Consider the following 24,561-nt stretch of genomic DNA (forward strand, 5'->3'; position numbering starts at 1 on the left):
TATTTTTCATGCAAAATTCTACTGAACAAAAACATTCCATCTAAAAGCATGCCTCTTCTTTTGTAGGTATAATAATAGTTTTAAAAACTAAAGAGTCAGTCTTCAGAGTTAACAATGACCAATCACTAATACCGACAACAATTTACATTAACCTTCAGTTACGACATCTTCAACTTGATGCAATTTGATATATTGTACCCATGGCCTATACTCCACTGACTATAATGCAGCTACTGAAATTATTCATAACTGTCAAAAAAAAAAAAAGTTTCTATTGTAAGTCTTTGCTGCATCTCAGGAAGAGCAGCTACAACTGCTACCTACTGCTGCACAAAAGTGCTGCAGTAGTGAGGGAACAAAGTCAACCTGCCATAAAGCCAGAGAGACTTGCTTAACTCCACTGTGTTTGTGAAAAGCAACTGAAACTGCATTTAATATTTCATGAAATTTAAAACATGCCCACAGGTGGGATAACTACTATGAGGCCTAGTTACACCCTCACTCTGTAACCAAACCTTTCTCATAAAGCACTCCACTATTGTGATGGTGCCTCTTTATTTTACTTTCTCCTGTACCCCTCCTTGTTCCTTCATCATCTTTTAGCATACAGGTCTTTCTGTGTACCTATAATTTAAGTCATTATCTTAATGTCATAACTGCACAGCAAACTGGTGGAGTATAGCAGATCTAAATGCTATTTTCTTACTCCTGTTGGCATCACTTATAGCTCCCTTTCCTCAGCCTTTTGGACATTCTGTTATTAATATGGTCATGCAGCACCATTTCCCTTTGGAAATGCTGATGTTCACTGCCTGCCTCTATGCATGCTGAAGCAGTTGCATGCTGCCCTGGTTGTGTCACCCCTTGATCCCACACTATAGTTGACGGTCTAATTATTTTGTTATGATATTGTGCATTATTATCTCCCCACACCTACATACACACCTGTTTTCATGGCAGATGTTACGGAACACACTGAAGTGCTATCTTTTCATGTGAAAAGCTGGTTTTTCCAGCCCCCGTAGCTACAGGCCTACTCTCAACAGCCCACTTTATCTCCCCACAGTCTAGTAATCTCCTCACACCTACATACACCTGTTTTTATGGGTGGTGTGACAAAACAATTAGAAATGACCTGTTTCAATAAGAAAGTAGTTATCAAAATTTTCATGTTGTCGATTGTTTTCGAGGGGTAACTATCATAAACTTTTTTTTAAACTTTGACGCGCGATTGTGCGGTAACCATTAGGTCTACGGGGGTAGGGATTGCGTTGTCAGGTGTGTAAATTCTTCCTCTTTAGCCAGAACACAGTCAATATGCCCTTAATGAAAGTTGCCAAAACACCCCCAAATTGCGGTTGTGGGAGGTACCCTGCCTGAAACAATTGCGGTCTTAAGGGGTTAAGAAGCTGTAAAGGCACATATCTCAAGTTTCGACCAATGGCATTCCATTGTGAGTATAGCAGTTATAGTAAAATAACCACTGCTTCCCCAGGCTCATCTGCATATGCACCCAATGGACAACAGGCTGAAGTTGCCATTCTGCAGTCCACCATCCTCTTTTGGTGGGACAGGGAAGGACATGAGGAATATTTGCATAACTAAGCTATGCTGCAGCTCAGTCATATCAGTACCACCACATGAAGGCATCCTCTAGCACCTGTCAGTACAACGTATATGACAAGAATAGTTTACGTCACCATATTAAGGAGGAGAGGGGTGACTAGGCAATGCCATAGCCTGAGTTAACACCCCATACTGTAGGCATGTTTTTTAATCATCATCCCAATCTCTAATTCCCTTCTAAGGATGAGGTAAGGTAGGGTCTAGAAAGCATGGAAAAAGAGAAACAACTGAGGGAGAACTAATCATCTCAATGTCCAATGAAATGGGCCACACACTCATACACTCACCATTCAAACTTTATTACAGGCACAGTGGAATTCAATCTCTCCTGCCTCAACTCTGCTGCAAGATGAAATGGTCTCCTCACCAAAGGTGGCCACAGCTGCTGTTTCTTAGCTGATGCAAAGACCAAACACTAGAATTTAACCCTTTCACTACCATAACATATTTTGTATTTTATTTTTGTTACCTTCAGATGATTCTGTTCTGGGAAGGAGAACTCTCCAATCTGAAGGAGTTAGATACTGCCTTAATTAACCCCTGCACTACATGAAATCCTTCCTATAATAACCAAAAATCACCTGATGGTAGCAGTAATGAAATACAAAATATGTGACTGGATAGAGGGGATAATGGATTTCTGACAAAGTAAATGCCTGTTACTTCTACATGACACATAAGAATAATAAAAAAAAATCTTGCCTTAGATATTTGATAACGATGGAACTGGCCTTATTAATGTAACTGCAATTTAAAAGATAACTTTTCTAATTAACCTCCTTTTGTAATACTGTGTCATAAAGTAACAACGATCATTAAAAAACAAATTAGTGGTTAAGGCATAATGCAGAAAATAACTCCCTACCCCTTTTCTCTTCTGATTAGGGAATTGCTGCTATGTCTCAAGTTTGATCAATATAACTTTATGAGCTGTACACTGAAGCAGTTTAATTTTATTTATTGTACAATGAAGTCACGAAGTACTTGTGAGCACACAACCTAACAAGGGATAAGGAGGCAAGACCCTATACAGGTTGAATCTCGATTTGCCGAGATGACACAATGAAAATTTTTTGAAAAATTAACACTACTTTCAAGGCATAATGGCATTTTTTACCATACTGAATGGGTTAATGATAACTGTACTAAAGCAGTGCTCCACCTTCTAGAGAGACAGAGAAAAAAAAAAAAATTTTGCATTACACCCTAAGAACTGTAACACTGAAACTGGATCAAGGGTCTAAACACTACACTTATCACCCATGAAAAATGTTAGCTACTTTAATGTCCTTGATTTTAACATAATACACTCTCATCTTGAATGTCAGGATCAACTTGCCGAGCCCCGGGCTCCTACATTCCTCATGGGGCAACGTAGGATTGGATGATGATGTCAGATCTTTTCCTTCAGTAACTGTTCATACACCATCCTGACCAGACATGTGAGTGAAACCATGTGTCAAGGTAATGGGGTTGGTGGTGCATTTTGGAATGGTTTCCATGTTACTGCCTGAACTGACCTGTCTTGTGGTGATCAGTCCAGACATTACCCCTAAAATAAATGTTTCATGCTCTTCACACTCTCATTTGAAGTACTAATGCTTCAACAGATATCAGAAAAGATAGTTTTAAATTTCATTTTCAAAATGAGTAACAATAAATAGCTAGAACTGTGAAATACAAACTGACCACGATAAAAATTGATGGGGAGAAATGCTAACTCATCATTTACGAGTAACATGAAAGAAAAGGATCATCTGAGTCTGTCATTCTGGGGAAATGATCATAATCAGCAGGAGTCTGTGTTCCATGACAGTATGATACAAAGTCCATGAATGAAGTTCTAATGAGATTTGTAGGTGATTTTTTTTTTTTTTTTTTTTTTAGGGGAAAAAAAAAAAAAAAAAAAAAAAAACTTCCCTTTTTCACTAAAATACCCATCAGAATTTTGCATAGAATTAAAACAGTGTGAGGCTCCCCATAACCTGTCCATTGTTTTACAAGGGCTCAACTGTAATCAACAGGATTTAACGTAAAATACAATTTATCTGAAACGTGCTATTCCCAAGGTTTCCCTTCAATCGAGGTTCAACCTGTACTTTGCCAAGGTGGTACAACACAACTTAATCTTACCTTATACTGTCACAGCTGAGTAACAAAATAAAAGTAGTATGTCTGACTTTTCTTAAGTCAATAAAAATCCAGTACAGTATTTGTATCAATACAAAAGGATTTTGTAAAAAAAAAAATAAAAAAAAAAATAAATAAATAAAAATAATAATAATAATAATGTCATTAAAAATATCTACTGATACATTATTATCATCATCCGGGCCTCCTTTCCCATCCTAGGGCAGGCTGAGAAGTAGCAAAAAAAAAAAAAAATCATCTTTCAATACCTATACAGTGAAAATGGCAACACTCATGAAGTATGTAATATGAAAAAATAAAATAAAATAAAATAAAAAAAATAAAGAATGAGATGAGACAATTATGACTGCCATGACATGTTGTAAATAATGTACAAGTAAGATACCTTGCTCCAACTCTTCTCAGGCTGCACTAAAGTGCTCAACTGCATTCTCTTGCCAGATGTGTGTGCACGCTGTGCTCAAGGCAACGTCCAAACTTGACAACTTGTCCCAACATACTCTAGGGGTCAGTGTTTGTAGTTCCTCTTGTGGAAGCGAAGGCCACACTTTTGCTTGAAACTTTTGCCACACGTTTCACATGAGAATGCCTTAAAGTCCGAGTGGCAGCGCATGTGGTCTGTGAGCCCTTCCTTTCGTGTGAAGGCTCGGCCGCAGATGTCACATGCATATGGCTTCTCACCAGTGTGTATCCGTTCATGCTGCTTCAGATAGTCTTTCCTTGAGAAGCACTTGTGGCAATACTGGCACATGAATGGACGGTCCCCAGTGTGGGTCTGGAAAAATGAAGGTATGGAGTTTCACATAACAATTTTTGGTCAACCAGTGCCCCCTACTAGCTGACAGTGATTTCACCAATTTATTGGGCAATGAGAGAAAAGAAGGATGGGTAGTCTCCTGACACCCTATACCCATCAATTCTGCTGTGAACAGAAACCAAGTTCATGCCACTGCTTTTCATACATCAGCCACTTTTCTAGATGCCATGAATCAACAGACAAGACAAGACAACACCATGTACTGGGAAACTGCAGCAAGGGCAGGACTGAGGTTGAGACCCACCCACAGTTGAATTTTCACAGCACTTGAGATGATGCATCCTCTGATGACCAAGAGTAACACAGTGCTACAAGTACCTAATGCAGAAAGTGGAATGGCAGGTGGTTGGTTCACTAAAACAATGCAAATAGCCATGCAGCACTTGCTACCCTTCAGTTTTTGGCAGTGGTGGTGGGGGGGGGGGAGATAGTTTTATACTTTCAGTCACTTTACTTAGCACCATAGAGTTTCTGGTTGTTCCCCAAACCAATCATGATGAAAGGGTATCGTTCAAACACAAATGATATCTCTGAAATTATAAGTGTCCTGAGGAGCACCATGAAAGCAGAGTGCAATGATACTTCCATCAACAACAAGAACGTTTGATCATATGTGGATAGAGGAGAGGCATACTTTAAAGGTGGCAACTTAAATGAATGTCAATTGTTCAATAAAACTGAGCTTGCCAAAAATTATTACAATTTTTTTTTTATTTTTTATCATACCTTGTGCACAGCACATAAAATGGTAGGGAGGAAGTGGATGGTACTGTTGCCATTGCCCCTGGGAGGTACTACCATGGGAGTGGTGTAGAGTCAAATATCTGGTAGCTGGGCTCGTACAACACTCCAAGGTGGGGGAATTGACTACATACTCATACAGCAATTGTTTTCGCTAATACTACCAAATATATATTATCTTTCCTACACAGCTACACTATGTCTCCTGTGGTAAGCATGACTTATTAGTCCTGGAGAAGGAAAACTAAGAATTCAAACCTGAGGCCCTTAAGGATTGGTGACAGTATGGACACCAGGGTTGGCATGATTTAAATCATGATTTAAATCAGCAATTTTTGACACAATGTTCGTGTCATAAATGTCATAAATATAAACAATATTACATGCATAATTTCACAAAGTTTTATTTACTCATTTTCTCCCAAAATAAATGCATTGCCTAGCATATGTTTATTTCTTATTTATTAATATATTATATAATTTTTACTTATACAATATGCCTAATAGGATGAACATGAAAAGTTATCGGCTGTATAATCCAGCTAAAAATATGAATATCTGTGGTGAAAACTAGAACAGGGTAGGTAAGACTTAAATTGAACAGGAATAGAACATGTGATGAAATTCATGGGGAAAAGTGACCCATTTAAGCAATATCACTTTGCAGAGAATGTAATTACAGACCTATCACCTTTTGCATGGTGGCAGAGTTTTGGAGAGCATATTGATCAAGATGCTCTAAACACAGCACAACAGCTGCATACTGCTATTGCCTCTTCCGCAGGGGTTGAGAGAATATTTTTGACATTTGGTCTTGTCCATACAAATGTGTGAAATGTTCTTGGAAATGACAAAGCAGGAAAGTTAGTCACTATTTTCAAGCATCTGAACCAATGAAATATTATTTAAATAGTGAAGTCCTGTATAGTGATGTATATTTACTAAAAACCAGTCAATATACATAATACATAAATGTAATAAACCAGTTACAGTTGATCACTGTAGTTATTAAACGGAAAAATGTTCTTTAATAAGAAATATGTTACACCCTGAATCTAAACGTTTATTCTTTTTATTTAAAATCTTCAGCTATAATAATAAATTTTAGTTTCAGAAAGAACAGAGAATCATAAGTTTATAATTTATTATGACAGTACAGAAAATATATAATTTTTTATCGCTGTTCCATCTAATCAGAAATATTATTTAATTATATCTTTTAAGGAGCAGCCATTATAACTTATGCATGTATGACTGTATGGTTTCGTTTCATTTATGTCTGTCACAGTGTATTGAAATCTTGGCCAAGTAAAAGAAAACTAAAATACATGACATGTTACTTTATTTGTCCTTATCTGACATTTTGAATGTAGCTATGGTATTGTGGGACAGCATGAAATACAGCTTTATATACTGGTAAATTATCATAGTTTTTTGATTGGACACAATGATATATGTTTTTGGAAATTTGGGACATTATATATTTATGACATTTATGACAGATTTAAATCACTGTCTTGTCATAAATCATTTATGACACTTTTTTTCCAACCCTGATGGACACATAGGTATTATAATACGTGCTCTGGTTACTTGCTGGTGGCACAATGGTGGTGATGAAGCTACAGTACCTGGCACCTAGTATCACTGTCAGCTGCATGGCCTATTCCTTAAAAAATTTAAGTGCATGCAAAAATGTAGCAAAATTTCTTGTTTTTGGATGGCTGTAACTTACTACATTAACATAATCTTCCACAATCTTCATGTTCTATGTTTACTACCTTGTGCCCTCATTTATATTCTTTAGTCTTTCTCTACCACTTTTCACACAACTTTCTTCTGCTCTCCACTCTTCTCTCTTTTTTTCTGCCAACCAAACAATCACTTTCTTCCACACAGCAATAAGCTATTACTGTTCTACCTTCTCTTTTCACTAATTTTATTCTTTTCAACATGCTTCTCTAGTTGCTTATACAGTATTTTCTTACATAGTAATTATTAGCAAAGCTATCAAACAGCAAAGCTTACAAGTAACACTGAGTGCCTTCCTGTGATAACCCTACATCATTCATTTCCATCTACCATTCAAGTATCAGTTTTCTCACCTTAATGTGGTTGGCAAGGTTGTCCCGACGTGTGAACGACTGTCCACACAGAGGACATACAAAGGGCTTCTTGTGATGATCTCGTTCCCCATTCCTCTCATCCTCTCCAGCCACCGAGGATCCTCGAGACATAACCTCTCCCAGTCCACCAGGGCCAATGATGAACTGAGTTCCATCCTCACTCAAGTCAACTTGCAGCAATTCCGTCTGTGATACATACAATAATCACTATACTGGCAACACTAAACCTCCTCATAACTGATTGACGCAAAAGTTGTTCACATGAAAAATTGTCCAGATACATGAAAATTAACTCCAAAATACCTCAAAACAATGCAGACACATTTTCCTTTGAATACAGTACACACTATGGTAAAATAATTATAGTTGTGATCCCTTGAAGACTGTTAAAACAAACCCAAAATAGTGCTGACATTTTCAAAGTGTTCTGTTATCAGAAAATTGGGAATGAAATAAACAAGAGGTTTTGAAATACCAACCCACAACTTACCGTGGACATATCCGAATTTGGCAAGGAAGAATTTGACTGTTCAATGGTATCAATATATGACAAAACCCCCTGAGACAGTCCATCCCCTTCCCCTATGACTCCTTCCTCCTCTTCCTCTTCATCATCATCATCATCATCGTCATCATCATCTTCCTCCTCTTGCTCTTCGTCCCCAGACATCCCTGCCCCTCCTTCATCTTCCTCTGCATCAGCATCATCCTCAGTCTTCATATATTCAATCTGTGGTATTGCATAACTGAATTACAGTCTAGAAAACTTTACCAGTCAAATGTGTTATAGTACAGCTGACTTTACCCTTTTAGTCCATAAAAAAAAAAATAATAATAATAATACTAATTGCACTCCTGTTCTTGACGTTGTTGTGGCTCCAGACTCATCTCGACGTGAACCCAGTGGACTGCAGGGTGAAAATGCATTTGTGCTGTTCACTATTCTTTCAGGGGATGGTAAATGAGCTGAAGGAAATTTCCATACCTGGTTATATTTGTGCCACCGCCTGAAGGTATCATTCTCTAGCACCATATCCGAGATATAAACGTTAACTAAAGTAAAATGGGTTACAGCACAGTTTGATTTACCCCAGTAGTCTATGAGGTAATCAAATAAGTATGGTAACTTGAGGGGAAAAAAAAAAAATGCTGTAAAAGGCTTAAATGTGGTTATTTCTAACCCCTGTAGTCAGAGTCCCCTGAAGGCAGCACTGCATCAAGTGAGTGGATGGCAGGTACCCCCCACATACAACAATGATTAACTTCCCCAATTAATAAAAATTCTCTGAGGTTCTCCACTTACTTCCTCCCCCGAAGTTATCTAACTTCAGTCACTTCATTATGACATGCTTACACAACACAGCTCTTATAAATCAACTCCATCAATCTGGTAACTTAATTATCCTTAGCTGCATATGAAGGTTGTTAGGTTGGGGAAAAAGAAGGTAAACAGACCCAACCATTAAAGCTACAATATTCAGCATGACTCTTACTCTGCAGTCTGCACTCTGCACTATTATACTTTATTTCAAACTATATAAATTTTTGTAAGTTTCCTTTTTCACTTCCCTTATTGTACTTGACTCTGGCTGTCTATTTCCTTAGATCAAACACTCCTCTTTCACTGCAGTACATAGTACATAACAAATATACACACCCACAAGTGCCACTACAACTAGAAGTACTGTAGTACAGTAGACCCTCACTAAAACGGACTAATTGGGAGGAAGCCTGATCAGATAAAGCCGATACAGTAAACTGTTATATATGATGGTCCTTCCCCTGCGGTGAGATTTCAAGCATATGTTTGAAAATGAATGAGTACAATAGCATATTCTAGTACTAAAAATGAAAACTATACCCATTTTACACTAATGACCCATAATTTTGCCCTTTTGCAGCTTATTTCACATCCTTGCCATAGCACTTTTTCATGACTAGTACAGTATTACTATAGTCTTGTTATTACAACTTGGCAATCATGATAGGGAGTTGGTAACTTCAGGCCAGGTTTGAGTTAAGAGGGTATACTGCGGCCCATTTAATGGGGACTGTTCATTATAGCTGATGAAAGTTTGGTGGCCTTTGTAGTGTCTGTTAAATTGGATATTAGGTCTACCGAGGTCTGTTAAAGTGAGGGTCTATTGTAGTAGTATAACCCCGGTCTGTCTGGCCGAGTAGACCCATCAGCCATTGGCACAAAACTGGCCCTGCATGGCCGTCCTGTGCAGTAAACTGAACTTCCCTTGCAGAAAACAGCACCTCACTGTGGTGAGTGCAGGGAAAACAGCACCTCACTGGGGCAAGTGCAGAGGTTTGGTTCTCAGATGGATATTGCCTTTGCATAGGCACCATAGTAAGCTTTTAACCATCCCCTTATTGTCTTTGGTGAAATGGTTACCACCCAAGGCTGTAAATAGTTTCCTGGGTTACAGGAAACTATCAGGTTTGTCACTCAGCACTGGAAAAGGAAGGACAGAAGAAATAGGATGACAGGAGGACAGACAGAAAAGGAATGATTAAGGTCAAAGAGGAAGTAGGCAGCACTACATTAAGTGAGTGGATGATGGTCACCATCACCTACCACTTGTAACTACAACTTGGGTGCTTATACTAAACCACGGGTACTCAATTACTATGTGTGAGGGTCCACAGCTTCCTACGTAGCAAGGGTCCGCATGTCTTAATTTAAAATGTGGTATTAAGAAACATAAGAACACATATTACAATTTATTTCAAGCTACATGGATTTTTGCGTAAAAATGTTGATGAAAATAAACTACAGAAATCATTTCCCCCCCAAAAAAAAAAATAATAATAATCGAATATACACTTACTCTAAAGTAAACATCCATTCTACTTGCAGCTAGCATGCTGGGGTCCACACAAAAGCTCACTGCAGTCCGGATTTGGACCGGTCTGCCAATTGAGTACCACTGTACCAAACCATTTAACCCGTGGATTACAAGCCACAGCTCAGGCTGAGTAGCATCATGTTGCAAGCCACAGCTCAGGCTGTGCTGGCCGTGCATCACCGTTAACTACTCCCTCAATATACAAACTTATGCATGGTGCTACACAAAGACAGAGAAAGAGATTTTTTTTCTTTTCACCAGATGATGCTCTGGATGTTTATCTTCAGTTTATAATAAACAAAAACAAAAACAAAAAATCCCCATTTACTCACTACTACCCTACGGAAACTTACACATGGCCCTATGCAAAGACGGAGGGAGAGAGATTTTTTTTCTTTTCACCAGATGATGCCCTGGATGTTCATCTTCAAGTTAAAAAAAAAAAAAAAAAAAAAAAAAAAAAACTTTTTTGCACACCATGAGGTGGGTCGAAAAACGGAACTGCACAATCCGCGGGTTAACCCATGATGTGCTAGGGCTTTTTAAATCGGGCTACATTACAGGCATTACACGTAGCAAAGGAACTTAAGTATAAGAGAATGAGGAGAGAAGTGTCTAAGGACAATGCAACTTGGAGAAAATTCATAATGGATAGTTCTTGTCTGGGGATTACCATGTGGGAGCATGGCATGAGATTAATATCATCTTATTTATAGCTGGTGTGATGGTTATCATCAGGTGTATTTATGACATCCCAGTGGGTACTGTGGAGGATCAGTGAAGGCTTCTACATGAAATTCAAATCCTCAGATTTTCCACATACCGGCTGGCTTTGATATCACACTCTTAATCAGCAGTTCACTTCAACATCGATTCACTCACCTTCTCTGTATGGTTAATGGCTGGATCATCACTGCCATGACTGCCAGGAGAGGGGGCACTTGGAGTGGGACTGGATGGGGACCTTGGCACTTCTCCAGGCTCCATCTGCCCAGCCCCACTTTTGTCTTCCTCTCTCTTGATGCGTTTTAGTTCAGGCATGCCAGTGGGACGAGGGCGAGGACGGGACAGGGAAGGTGGACCAAGGTCGGGACGCAGGGTTAGCTTGGGAGGGTCTTCACTTTTGCGAATGGATTCTGGAATGAAAATACATTTAAATAACCCTATGGCTGCTGTGGCCCCAAGCTCATCTGAACATGAATCTGGTGGACTGCAAGGTGATGTTGCCCTTCTTCAATTGTTCACTACCCTCCTCTTGGGGGATGGGGAAGGAGCTGATGGATATTTGTTTAACACGGAGTGGAGCTGCCTGGTTATATTGGCATTATATTATGAAGGCATCCTTTTCCAGCCCAATTAACCACTATACATCACACAGACTGGTGTTTCCAGTGTTAACCATATTCTTCAATGATCTGTATCATCTTGAGGGTCTCCTTTTTTACAAATGGATTCCAAGATTTTTTTTTTTTCTTGACTACCATATATCACATTTACAGGTATTCCTGGCTCTAAGCAACTATGCCATGAGCTGTAACATTCTGCAGATACTAACAGATGATGGTGGTTCCAATACAACCATTCATTAATTCCTATGCTATAGCTGAAATATCCAGACTTATAAACTACAAACAAAAGATACTATTTTTCTTTTTAATCCTAGAAGTCAAAGGCTTTATAAATGACCCTGAGTATCCCTTTCTTTAACTGAAAGTTTTAAGACCAGATGATTCTGTTAAGAGAAATCCCAGCAGCCAAAGTGGTTGAAGTTGTTGCCCCATGCTCATCTGAAACATAAACCCAGTGAACTGCAGGTCAAGATCTCCAGTTTCCTGCAGTCTGCCATCCTTTCAGGGGACAGCGAAGAGTTGAAAGAGGTTTGTATACACCACCACACAATGGTATCCCTCTCCAGTACCTGTCAAAGATTCAAATACATTACCAATCTTGCTAAACATACCAGGAGGTCTTTTACGTTTGCTTGCCCTGAGCTGTGAGGGTGCCAGGAGCGTGGGTGGGTGTGGGCGGGCAACGGACGGGACAGAAGGCACAAGAGGGTGAAGAGAGGATGAGCGGGGCGAGTCATCAGGTACAGCCAAACCTTTAACCTGCAGGCCCTCAGCTGTACGTAGCAGGGAACCTAGATCACTCTGTGGTACGTGTACCTCACCCTGCAACACAAAACAGTAAACAGACACACATTATAATTTTGCATAATGCATGTACATTACAACATACATGTGCTTATTTTAACATTTTAAAAATTCATAAAATGAGACAGAACTGAACATTTTGTGAACATCATCATAAAGTAAATACTGTACAGTATATAATAACAGAGTAAATATAAGTACTCAAGTATAACTTCGGTCTAAGCTGAACTTGACGACTATCCACCAATTTTTTCTCAGCCCGTTCAATGAAACATTACAGTATTTTTTTCTTGATGTGGCCAGCCAACTTAATTAGGAAACTGCCTTCAATGTGAAGAGGTGTAGCATGGTTTGCCTTAAACAAAAATGTACTTATATATATAATCAGAATGCATACAGTTTATCTCCAAAAACTGTCTCACACTCTACTACCATACCTTGTACATAAAATCCAAGAGGGCCTCCATATCCTTGGTAGACACATCCTTCATGAAGACAATAGGATGCTTGCATGGGTTTTTGTTGAACATCTCCTTAAAGTAGTCACTACATGTCGACAGCACAAACTTGTGGGCAGCATACAGACGGCCAGCACAAGCCAATGACACATCAACATAAGCCTCCTGGACCACACAAGACAAGCAAAAAAGTCACTTTACACAGGGTGTCCTGGGAAAACATAAGAAACTTCAGGTTATTTCAAGGTTAATTTTGAGTAATGTGTCTAATTCTCAATCAGTTACAGAGCTACAATTGCCAATGGGCAAAACTGGTCTCTCACAATTAACCCATATTGTTATCAATACCTGTAGCTCTGTAACAGCTCAGATTTGGATTCATGTTGATATAACAGTTTTTACTCCAAATCAGCCCACAAATAACCTGACATTTCATACATTTCTTGCAACATTCTGTATTTATCAAATAATTTTACAGTCTACAGTGCTAAAATGCAATGAGCAGTTTCAGTACACTATAAGAAAAGTTTGAAAAGTTCATGGGGAAGTGACACCTGAGGATACCTGAAGGGAGAGAATACAAGGCAGCAAGTGGCCACTTGCTGTCCTGTGACCATTGTACACTCCACTCCTGTCCTGTGACCATTGTACACTCCACTCCCTTTATCGATTTTTCCACTGTCCATTAATAACCAGTACAAGAAAATACTAAAAACTCTTGATCAATACAAGTGGTTCTCCAGTAACCTGCAAATTAAGAGTATGAAACCTTCTCATTTCACTTATCACCAGCACTAATCTACACCTAATATACAGACAATATATTACCAAATGAATCCCTTAAACCTTAAAATGGTCTGGAAATTTATTATGTAATTGCAGGCAGCTACACATATATATATATATATATATATACAGTATATATATATAATTATATATATATATATATATATATATATATTCATGTTGCACTAGGCAAAAATAGCTTAATTGAGATAAATCACATCATTTCTTTATTTGTACTGCTATGATTGATAAAGGTAGTTCCACTGATGCTGAAAGATCTGGGGAAGCTAGTGAAAATTATATGACAAAAATGATACACAAAATAACTGCTGTAAAACAATTATTCTGGAAAGTGAGCACAGATTCATTATTTGTGATTTCAGGTATTCATGATGATTCCATAACAAACTAATTCAAAATACAGTTACTTAAATTGTCTTGTGATGCAGTTTAACCACTATGTTAAATAATATCATAATACTTTTTAAACAAGTACAACAACTGAAGATGTTTTGATACACTGCAAATGACCATCAGGCAATCAGTTATATTATAATGGCATTTTGGGGGGGGGGGGGGCTGATAATTTGTGGATTTTCACCATTGCAATGAACCCCCTAGTGAATCTGGGAGGGCTGACTGTATATCTGATTCCTCATCAACCTCCACTTAGCAGCAATAACATGAGAACAGGGGTACTTATGTATGGATGGGGTCATCAACCCTGAAAAGAATGCTGAGCTGGACACTTTAATACATCCACAAATCTCTGCTTCCCTTGCTCTAATTACCAATAAGTACTTTGTGGAATTTTTTCTCCGCAAATCATATGCATGTAGACTCTTTCCTCCAAAACTTACATGTATTTACAGATGCACTCATGCCATCCTTAGGCTTACATAATCAAGTTTGCATCTGACAACAGTCCAATACTGTACTGTATATTGCACTTGGAGAAAGAATCTAAGCTTTGTGGATGAAAGTAAGCTTAGTTTCTTGATTAATTATCTAGGTGGTTGGAATACACTGAACTCTCAATTATCCAACGGTGCAATATCCGGCGCAGCTATCTTGGCTCTATTAAAGCAATATCCGGTGATTTTATACAACATCCAGTGCTGAAATGGGATTTAACCAGTGGTCCAATGCAGTATCTGGCTTTGAGGGGTCTCAACCGGCTCGTAAGTGGTAGCCAACCGGCACCATGGGAAGTCCCGGAAATTGGGAGCCAATGAAAACATCTGCTACGCACCAGCCAATGAGAATCCATCATGCATGTGGCTTATCCGGAGTGACAAAAATACCGCCACCCTCTCATTCTTGCCTGTGGATATCACAGAGTCAAGGCGTGCCTGTGTGCTCCAGCTGTGCTTTGACTAACTCTATGGCATCGTATGTCCAGGCTACTGTACTGTTTTGTAATGAACAGCTAACAGCCTGTCAGTGATCATATCCTAGTGCTCTGTTATGCTTGTTAAAGTACCCCTGTATTGTACTGTTTACTGTGTTGTTTATGAGTACCAACCCCCCAATGCTGTTCTCCTCATCGATGCCAAAACTTAGCGAGTACACACAATAGTACACTATGTACAGTACTGTGATACTGTACTGTATCATACTGCATTGTTTTTATATACTAAGTTTTCATGTTTTAATCATGGTAAAGTTTTTAGGATAAAGGGTATACAGTAGATGGACAGAGTCACAATATCCGGCTAAAAGCTGAATGTTGAGCCGGATATGCTATACCCGGTGTTTCACATTATTCAGTGTAGGGCTTGGTTGAGCTGCAATGGATAACTGTGAGATTACTGTACTGGGGAATCTTATTTATAGAAAAAAAAAAGTTAGCAATATGTCTAACACATGCCACCTCACCAAGGGTTTATCATATACTATACTGTATTAGTTCTAATGACAACAACCTTTTGTGAAAAGTTGTTGAAACTGAAGGTGGAGGAAGCAAGCTACTGTATCTCAAAAGTGACTGTGACGTGAGAGGGAGAAACAGAATGACAAGAAAGATAGGAAGAATGCAGGATTATTGACACATTTAGAGAATAATACTGTATGATGCTTCAGCCATTTAAAGCAAATGGAAAAGGAGAACTTGGCAAGAAGAGCTTAAACTATGAATATATGAACAAAATATGGCAGCAGACAAAAGACAAAGTTGAGAAATGTGCAGAAATACCCAACCTAAGAGGATAGGTGATGTGTCAAAAGAGGGTGGGTTGTTAACCTACACAATAGCATAAGATCTTCATGGAGGCCTTACTGTTTATGCTATCTATCTATCTTTCTACTGCCAGACACCTTAATCCTGTAAGGGGTGGCCACAAACAAATCGCCTCCATGTTGCCCAGTCCCCAGCCATTTCACTGCCCTGGTCCCAGCTCACACACCCCTCTCTAATATATCTCTCCACTCCATCCCTTCACCTCATCCTCGGCCTCCCCCTCCCTTTCCCCACCTCCACCTCACTCATATACACTCTCCTTGTCAGTCTCTCACTCTCCATCCTCTCCACATGGCCAAACCAATGAGTTTCTCCTAACACTTCCTATCACATCCACATCCACACCACAACACTCCTACACTTTCTCATTTGTCAGTCTGTCTTTCCATGCGACTCCACATGTTCCTCTCAAATAACTCATTTCCACTGCTCTCACTCTTGACTGTGTCCCTCCAACAAGGTTCAAGTTTCACTTCCATACGTTAGAGTTGGTATCACAATACTGTCATGCAGTAACTTTTTCGCTTCCATGCTCACATCCCTGTTTCTTATCACTGCTTACAATGCACCGGGAACCTTTCTTGTTTTTTGTACCCTTTCAAGCACTTCATCCTCTAAATTTCCATCCTTACTCATCACACTACCCAAGTACTTAAATGCACTCGCATTTTCCATTTCCTCCTCATCCAGCCTCACTGTACATTCAGTGACTTCATTTCTCTCAAAGACCATAACTTTGCTCTTCCCGACATTCACCTTTAGATTCCGCTTCTTACACACTCTCCCAAACTCATTCACCAAGTCTTGAAGCTCCTCTTTGTCTTCACTTAACAACACAGGATCATCTGCAAACAACAGTAGAGGGAGTTTCCACAAATTGCCCTCTCTCATTAGGGCCACTCAAACATCCACTGCCCTGCCTTGTATCTCTCTTATAACCCCCATCCATATACAGATTGAACAACCATGGAGACATGACACATCTCTGTTTCAATCCAACCTTCAAATAGAAATGTTCACTCACTTCACTGTCCACATGCACTTCAGCCTTAGCACCCTCATACATTCTTTTCACAGCATTCAACAACTTCCCATTTACTCCATATATTCTTAATACTTTCCAAAATCCTTATCTATCCACCCTGTCATATGCTTTCTCCAAATCCATGAAGGCTGCAGGCTGCATACAACTTCTTTCCCTTCTCTAGAAACCTTTCTACTCTCGCACAATGCAGTGTCAGGCATTAAACAGGGATGACTGGGCAAGATAATTAGAAGAACAAACCATACCTGTTCACGCAGCAGTGTCAGGATTTTGGTAAAGATGGTGTTGTGGTTGTTCCATCGCAGTGCTAAGTAGCCTTCTTCCATCTTGATTCAACACCTGCAATACAGACTATAAATATACAGACTTAATATAAAACATTATCTAAAACTGAAACTATTTGTACTGTTACACTGGTATATCTGACTTACCAGAAGTTGGAAGCACTGCAATTATGTACAGGTAACTCTCATTATATGATTATCAAGAAACACTCAACTTCCATGTTGCAAAGTACAATGCCACTGTTCAAAGTTATGATTCCTGGGCTGTAATTTCAAGGGTATTTTCAAGTTATGCTATCAACTCAGGTACTCAATGTATTTTGGTGCTTCCCATTTCCCCCCCTCAATCACATTAAAATGCCATGCAAGAGGATACCTACATCACCTGTTACCAAAACTGGCATACTGCACCTTATCATACAGGACTGAACCAGGTGAATTACTAACATGGTGGCAGCAACAAATGAAGGGCAAAAAGCTCACTGTTCACCTCTTGCATATATGGCTTGGCTCACTAGTTCACCAAATTTTTAGAAAACGTTGCAAGTCATGAATAATTTTGATTTACTAGATAAATTGTCTCACTAAACTGCAAAATTAAAAAATTCAGGTAGAGATTTAATTTACTTAATTTCTCATTGAAAGAATCACTCAGTATCAAATACCTGGCAATGAGTAGCAAACTTTCTTGTCCACAGTTTGTTAAAAAGCTGCGTAAGCTGGATGAGGCAAGAATTCATGCATTTTTTTTCTACTCTTTCACAAGTCTCTAAAATACTCATTATGCAGTACTGCAATTTGTTCTACTAGTGCTGTGTTTTGGCACCTAATGTACAGGACAGAAGCACAGCATAGCTGCTGCAAGCAAATGGTGTGGCAGCAGGTCATCCATCATGACACAACTATCAGATAAGGAGAAAAGTACTGTAGCTTTTTTTTTTTTTTCCAATATCATTATAATGCAATACTGCAGGCCTACTACTACATTTCTAAGTTCTAGGTACCAGGAACAAGGGGTATGCAGTTCTTTCCAATAATTTCTGTGATTCATCATATACTTGATAAAATATATACTGTATACATATATACACACACACACACACACTATATATATATATATATATATATTCATTCATTCATTGCCAGATGCCATGTATCCCAAACGGGGTGGCCAAGGGCTTAGAGTTAATTGTTTTACAGGGAGGGGCACTAATCCTCCACCAACCCCACTTGACACGTAGGGATACCAACAGCATCTGGTGTTCCCAGGCGGTCACCCATCCAAGTACTAACCAGACCCAACGTTGCTTAACTTCGCTGATCGGACGGGAAGTGGTGTACTCAATGTGAGATATATATATATATATATATATATATATATATAAAACACCTTTGTGACTTCTGCATCAATCATTTATGCAAAAAATGATATGAGAGTTAAACCAAACAGCTGCACACTATCAGTCATATACTATGTCAAATCGCTCACTCAACATATACAAGTTCAACACCACCACCATAACACACACATACACACATACTCACACACACACACACTACTGTCTGATATACCTCCCATTATTCCTTCCCCTCCAGCATCACATTATCAAGCTATTTACCCAGATTCATTATTGCACTGCCACAATCCCTCTTCAGATTTTTTATCTAAGCATCCCCTATCACTCCAGACCCCACCCTGTTCATAACTCACATGCAGTTCTGATTGTCTTACCTCCTCACTCACACTTTCAGGTCAAGCCATCCCCAAACATACTCCCACCCAATTTAACCAAATCCAAAGTAACCTAACTTAACCTATCATAACCACTCTTACTCTAATCTAACCTATTACAGCAGACCCTTCATTTAGCGGACCTCAATAGACCAGATGTTGGACTTAACGGACACTATAAAGGTCACTGGACTTGTCAGCTATAAAGAACAATGTCTGTTAAATGGGACGTAATGGGTCACAAGACATGCGTTTCCTACTCTTTTTACCCCAACCTGGCCTGAAATTGCCTTCTCCCCATTGTGCTTGCTGATTTGTATTAACACTGTACTAATCATAAAGAAGTGCTATGACATGGATGTGAAATAAGCTGCAAAAAGGCAAAATTAATGGTCAGGTTAGTGTAAAATGGGTATAACTTTCATTTTTAGTACTAGAAAATACTTTTGTACTCTTTTATTTTCAAATATGTGCTTAAATCCAACCTCAGTGTGTGTGTGTGTGGGGGGGGCAGGGAATCATCAGATATAATGGCCTTTTGGCCTTATCAGAACAGGCTTCCCTCCAACTTGTCCATTATACTGGAGTACGAGTCAACTGTACAGCATACCTAAGTGGAGTGATTTAAAGATGGACTGGGTTTGAAACCAGATCAACCAGTTACCTGTGGTCCATGGGTCAACTCAGCTTGACAGACTGAAGTTAAGCAACAAAAACAACAAAAACAAAACAATAGTTTTTCCAGTACTGGTACAAGCAGTCCCCATTACAAGTAAGGGATGTGCTCTATAATATCAACTCTATCCATACAACTGGTACAGCACTGTAAATAATTGAGGAGGGGGGGGAGGGAGGGATGGGGGACTAGTAATCAGCTGCGTAAGTAGAGTTAAATTAAAAATGACAATTCGTAAGCTCAAACATACAGAAATGACAATGATTAGGTGGATGTGCAGTGCGTCCTTGAATCTGAGGCCTGGGGGGACAGGGTTTACAATGGAAGAGTTGAGAGGAAGGATGCAATTGGAGTGTACTGGTGCTGCGATGAGGAGTGGATTGACATGGTTTGGGCATGTGATGATGGAGGATGACAACTGGGTACAGGAAGTGCAAAGCATGAACGCTGGGGGTGGGGTTGCCAGAGGCAGATCGAAAAAGGCCTTGGACAAGTTCACAGAGTGCAACCTCAGGGATAAGGGACAGAATTGGAAAGCTGCCAGAGACTCAACAGCATGGAGACAAGGCCAATGCATGCAAGCATGTTTGAGCCCCCATAAATGAAATGAAATGAAATTTTTCTGTGGTTTATGATACTCTGAACTCAACAGCATAAAAGATCATACGAAAAGGTTAACTATAATAAAAAATTACTGTATTCAAATCAGCAGCTTACAAACTGCATAGCATTGCCTGCATTATGATTTTTTCAATATAATACAAGCAGTCCTCATTATGTCAGTGATGTGGTCCAAAATGTTACAAAATGTTAAATACACTTAGCTATACTGATAACTAAGGAAAATTATTAATGAGGCATTAAAAACTTGAATCTGGGTAACATCTTTTTTTGTTTGGTTTTGCTGCAGCCAGATTATTTCATTCAATATATGAAAGGCATCTTGAACTGACGGGGTTTAACTGAGGCAGTATCCAACCCCTCCAGTATATATACACTTAATATTTTATTCAGTAAGTTCATTATATTAGTCATGTGTTTGGCCCACTGTTTTGTCATTGTCTTCTGTAATATATATATATATATATATATATATATATATATATATATATATATATATATATATATAAGCGCTGAATAAAGTGCCAGGAGACAGCATAAGCCAAATGAAAAAAAAATATCCATGCCCAATGAGATAAGGTAGCAATAGCAATGAGCAATTTTCCTTCAATTTACAGAAGACAACAAAACAGTGGGTCAAACACATGACTAATATAATGAACTTTACTAAATAAAATATTAAGTGTACGAAATAACAGAGCCAACACAACTAAGATCACAGTGCTGTCTAACAAAGGACTTAACCCTTTCGATCAAGTGACATGTTACAGTACAGGCTCCCAGATCCAAAATGCTTGGGTCCAAAGGGTTTATGGAGAACTGAACATCTTGGAAAGAACAATAACACCGATAACTAAGAGAAAACTAATAAAAAACAGCCTACAGTACCATTAACAATAAATACCAATTACAGTATACCATATAATGAAGTACCTTCCATCAGTAATATACTGTATCATCCACTCACTTTATGTAGTGTTGGCTACTACTTCCTTCACCTTTATCATTCTTTTACTGTGTCTGCCCTCCTCTCTTCCTAGTTCTCCTATCTTTCCTACCACTTTTTATTACTCTTCTTTCCTTTACAAGTGGCTTTACACCAACTGACAAGCCTTATAGTTTCCTGTAAGCCAGGACGCTATTTACAATCCTGGGTGGGAACCATATAACCAACCCATTTGTGTTCCCTACCTGTCAGCCAGCGGGTTGGTGGAGGGTTAGTGTCCCTCCCCGTAAACAACTCCAGTAACTCAAAGAAAAATGGCCACCACTCATGGCATTATGGCGTCTAGCTATATACATAGATAGAATAGATCTGTTATTGTAAAAAAAATAAATTAAAAATAAAAAAAAATATGCAGTGAGTAAATGCAGATAAAACAAAGGAGATGGTATCTAGGGCTGGTAGTGGTACTGTCAAACAAGAAAGTGAGTGGCCATGTGCGATTTGCCACAAGGGCACGAGAAGTAATTCCATCTTGTACGGTGTTTGTGATAAGTGGGTGCATAAGAGATGCAGTGGTACTAGGGGCAGACTGTGAGATAATGCTTATTTCATGTGTGCGGTGTGTTGGGGATAGCATGTGGAGACTGACAGGCATGAAAGGACTGAGCTTGCTGATGGGTCTCTTGAGTGTGTGAAAGAGTTTTGTTATGTGGGAGACATCTCCTGACACTGAGAGGGCTCTCCCTCCATGCTACGGTATCTTTGTATGTGGCATGTATTACAAGTGTAATGCTGTATGGTAGGGAGACCTGCTCAGTATAGGAAGAGAATATTCACAGGCTCAAATGTACAGAAATGACAATGCTTAGGTGGATGTGAGTGCGTCCCTGAGTGCAAGGCCTGGGGGGACTAGGTTTGAGATGGAAGAGTTGAGAGACAGGATGGGACTGAAGTGTATTGGTGTTGTGATGAAGACAGATTTGAGTGATGAGTTTTCTGTGAATGCTGGTGTGCATAAGAGGTCAGTGTTGAGTCCTTTGTTGTTTATCATGGTACTCAAAGCCCTCTCGTGTGACTTCAGAAATGGACTCCCGTGGGAGATATTGTATGCTGATGATTTGGTGTTGAGTGCAGAGAATGAAAGGGAGGCTGAGGAAAGATTTAGGAAAAGTTGAGATGGTATCGGGCGCAAGGGCTTAAGAGTTAATGCAGATAAAACAAAAGTGATGATATCTAGGGTTGGCGACAGTTCTGTCAGAGAAGTGTGAGAGTGGCCATGTGCAATTTGCCCCAAGGGCATGGGAAGTAATTCCATCTTGTGCAGTATTTGTGATAAGTGGGTGCATAAGAGATGTAGTGGTATTAATGGCAGACTGAAAGATAATGCTGATTTTACGTGTGACGTGTGTCAGGGAGAGCAGGTGGAGACTGTCAGGCATAAAGGATTGAACTTGCTGGTGAGTCTCTTGAGTGCGTGGAAGAGTTTTGTTATTTGAGAGACATGTTATGCGCTGGAGGTGTGGGTGAAGCAAACTATGTGGCTAGGGTGAGAAGTGGTTGGAAGAAGTTCAAGGAACTGTTGCCTCTCCTGACATTGAGAGGGCCCTCCGTACGTGCTACGGGATCTTTGTATGCAGCATGTGTTAGGAATGTATTACTGTATGGTAGTGAGACCTGGGCAGTAAAGGAAGAGGATATTCACAGGCTCAAATGTACAGAAATGACAATGATTTGGTGGATGCGCAGTGCGTCCCTGCATGCAAGGCATGGGGGAGGGGGGGGAGCTGGGTTTACGCTGGAAGAGTTGAGAGGTAGGGTGGGACAGGAGTGTATTGGCATTGTGATGAAGAGAGGTAGATGAGGTTGTTTGGGCATGTGGAGAGGATGGGGGATGATAATTGGCTGCAGAAAGTGAGATGCCTTAATATTGGGGTTGGGGTTGGAAGGGTAGATCGAAAAAGACGTGGGATGAGGTCATTGTGTGTGACAGGGATAAAGGACTGAATAGGGAAGCTGCCAGAGATCGAGCAGCATGGACAGCTGCCATTAGGTGACCAAGGCTGACACATGCAAGCATGTTGGAGCCTTCAAAATCAAAACAAAACGAGAGGTAGATTGAGATGGTTTGGGCATGTGGAGAGGATGGGGGATGATAACTGAGTGTAGAAAGTGAAAAGTGTTAACGTCAGGGGAAGGGTTGCACGATGTAGACTGAAAAAAACCTGTGAGACCAAACAAAGACCTGGGATGAGGTCATTGTGTGTGACCTTAGGGATAAAGGACTGATTAGGGAAGCTGCCAGAGATCGAGTGGCATGGACAGCCACCATTAGGTGACCAAGGCAGACGCATGCAAGCATGTTGGAGCCTTCAAAAATGAAACGAAACAAAACAAAACAAAATGATGTGATTATGGGAGGACAGATAATATCAACACCCTCCTGTTGCATGAAAAAATATTTTGGAAAGAGAAGATTTGTGGAAACTGTATCATATAAACTCCAAAATAGAATTTCCAGAAACTGTTAAAAAAAAAATAATAAATTTTTACTTTCAAGCAAACACAAGTTTGACCAATGAAACTTATTTTTTCTTATGCATTTTTAAGATTCAAACTGAGTTTGACTCTCATTTTTTGCAGAAATGCCCCATTCCCATGCTATACCCTATCCACAGTAAGGAACTGGGGGAATGTGGAGTCTTAGGTGGGTCTTTGCCTCCCAGATCCCCCAGCACCAGACTGCACGAAAAGAAACAAGACAACCAAGCAGGGGAGACAGTAGCTCAGTCGGGAGAGAGGTGGCCTGCAGTCCTACCAGACCCAGGTTCAAATCCCGGCTGGGGCAGGGAACAGTTTAAGGATTTGAATTTAATAAAAGCAGACTTTACTGATCTACCAGACAACCCGCCGACATGTCGTAAAAATATCCTCGCTAATACCAATACACCAGTCCTGTATGAAACAGCCCTAGCATGTATTCAATATGGACAGTGGGTGTTAGCACCAAAGTGGTGACATGCAGAGGTGTATGGTATGTAGGAGGACTACAGGGCATTGGGAGCAGGCTGTGAGGCCTATGCCCAGAGTCGGACACATAAAAAAAAAAAAGAAAAAGGTAATTTTAATCACTAATTTAATGTCATCTAATCAAACCAGACAGAACCTACATCATGTAGCCTAACTAACTGGGGGCCTCATCCCCCAGACCCCTCCTCCATTATACTAATAGTTTTGTTTCATTTATAACGGATCCAACATGCTTGCATGCCTCAGCCTTGGTCACCTAAAGGTGACTCTCCATGTTG

The 24,561-nt window shown here is 39.6% G+C and overlaps 1 protein-coding gene and 1 pseudogene across 1 annotated transcript; both read right to left on the reverse strand.

The window, feature by feature from the left end:
- Positions 1-4,285: 4,285 nt before the first annotated feature.
- On the reverse strand, positions 4,286-17,323 carry LOC145410932 (uncharacterized). Its single transcript, XM_080280975.1, has 7 exons — positions 17,243-17,323; positions 12,907-13,092; positions 12,277-12,487; positions 11,199-11,452; positions 7,952-8,191; positions 7,441-7,647; positions 4,286-4,552 (listed from the first exon to the last, which is right to left on the reverse strand). Exons 1-7 carry the CDS (start codon positions 17,321-17,323, stop codon positions 4,286-4,288), a joined length of 1,446 nt encoding a protein of 481 aa, XP_080137101.1.
- Positions 17,324-18,525: 1,202 nt separating this feature from the next.
- Positions 18,526-18,644, reverse strand: LOC145411097 (5S ribosomal RNA; annotated as a pseudogene).
- Between the last annotated feature and the right edge of the window lie 5,917 nt (positions 18,645-24,561).

The sequence above is a fragment of the Coenobita brevimanus genome, chromosome 87, assembly GCF_032717465.1.
Source record: "Coenobita brevimanus isolate Jiangsu-jjx chromosome 87, ASM3271746v2, whole genome shotgun sequence".
Lineage (NCBI taxonomy): Eukaryota > Metazoa > Arthropoda > Malacostraca > Decapoda > Coenobitidae > Coenobita > Coenobita brevimanus.

Coding starts and splice junctions, on each gene's coding strand:
- LOC145410932 (XM_080280975.1), bottom strand. CDS start 17,323: ATGGAAGAAGGCTACTTAGCACTGCGATGGAACAACCACAACACCATC. Junction 13,093..17,242: donor TGACACTGCTGCGTGAACAG/GTATGGTTTGTT, acceptor TGTGTGGTCCAG/GAGGCTTATGTTGATGTGTC. Junction 11,453..12,276: donor CAAACGTAAAAGACCTCCTG/GTATGTTTAGCA, acceptor TTTTCATTCCAG/AATCCATTCGCAAAAGTGAA.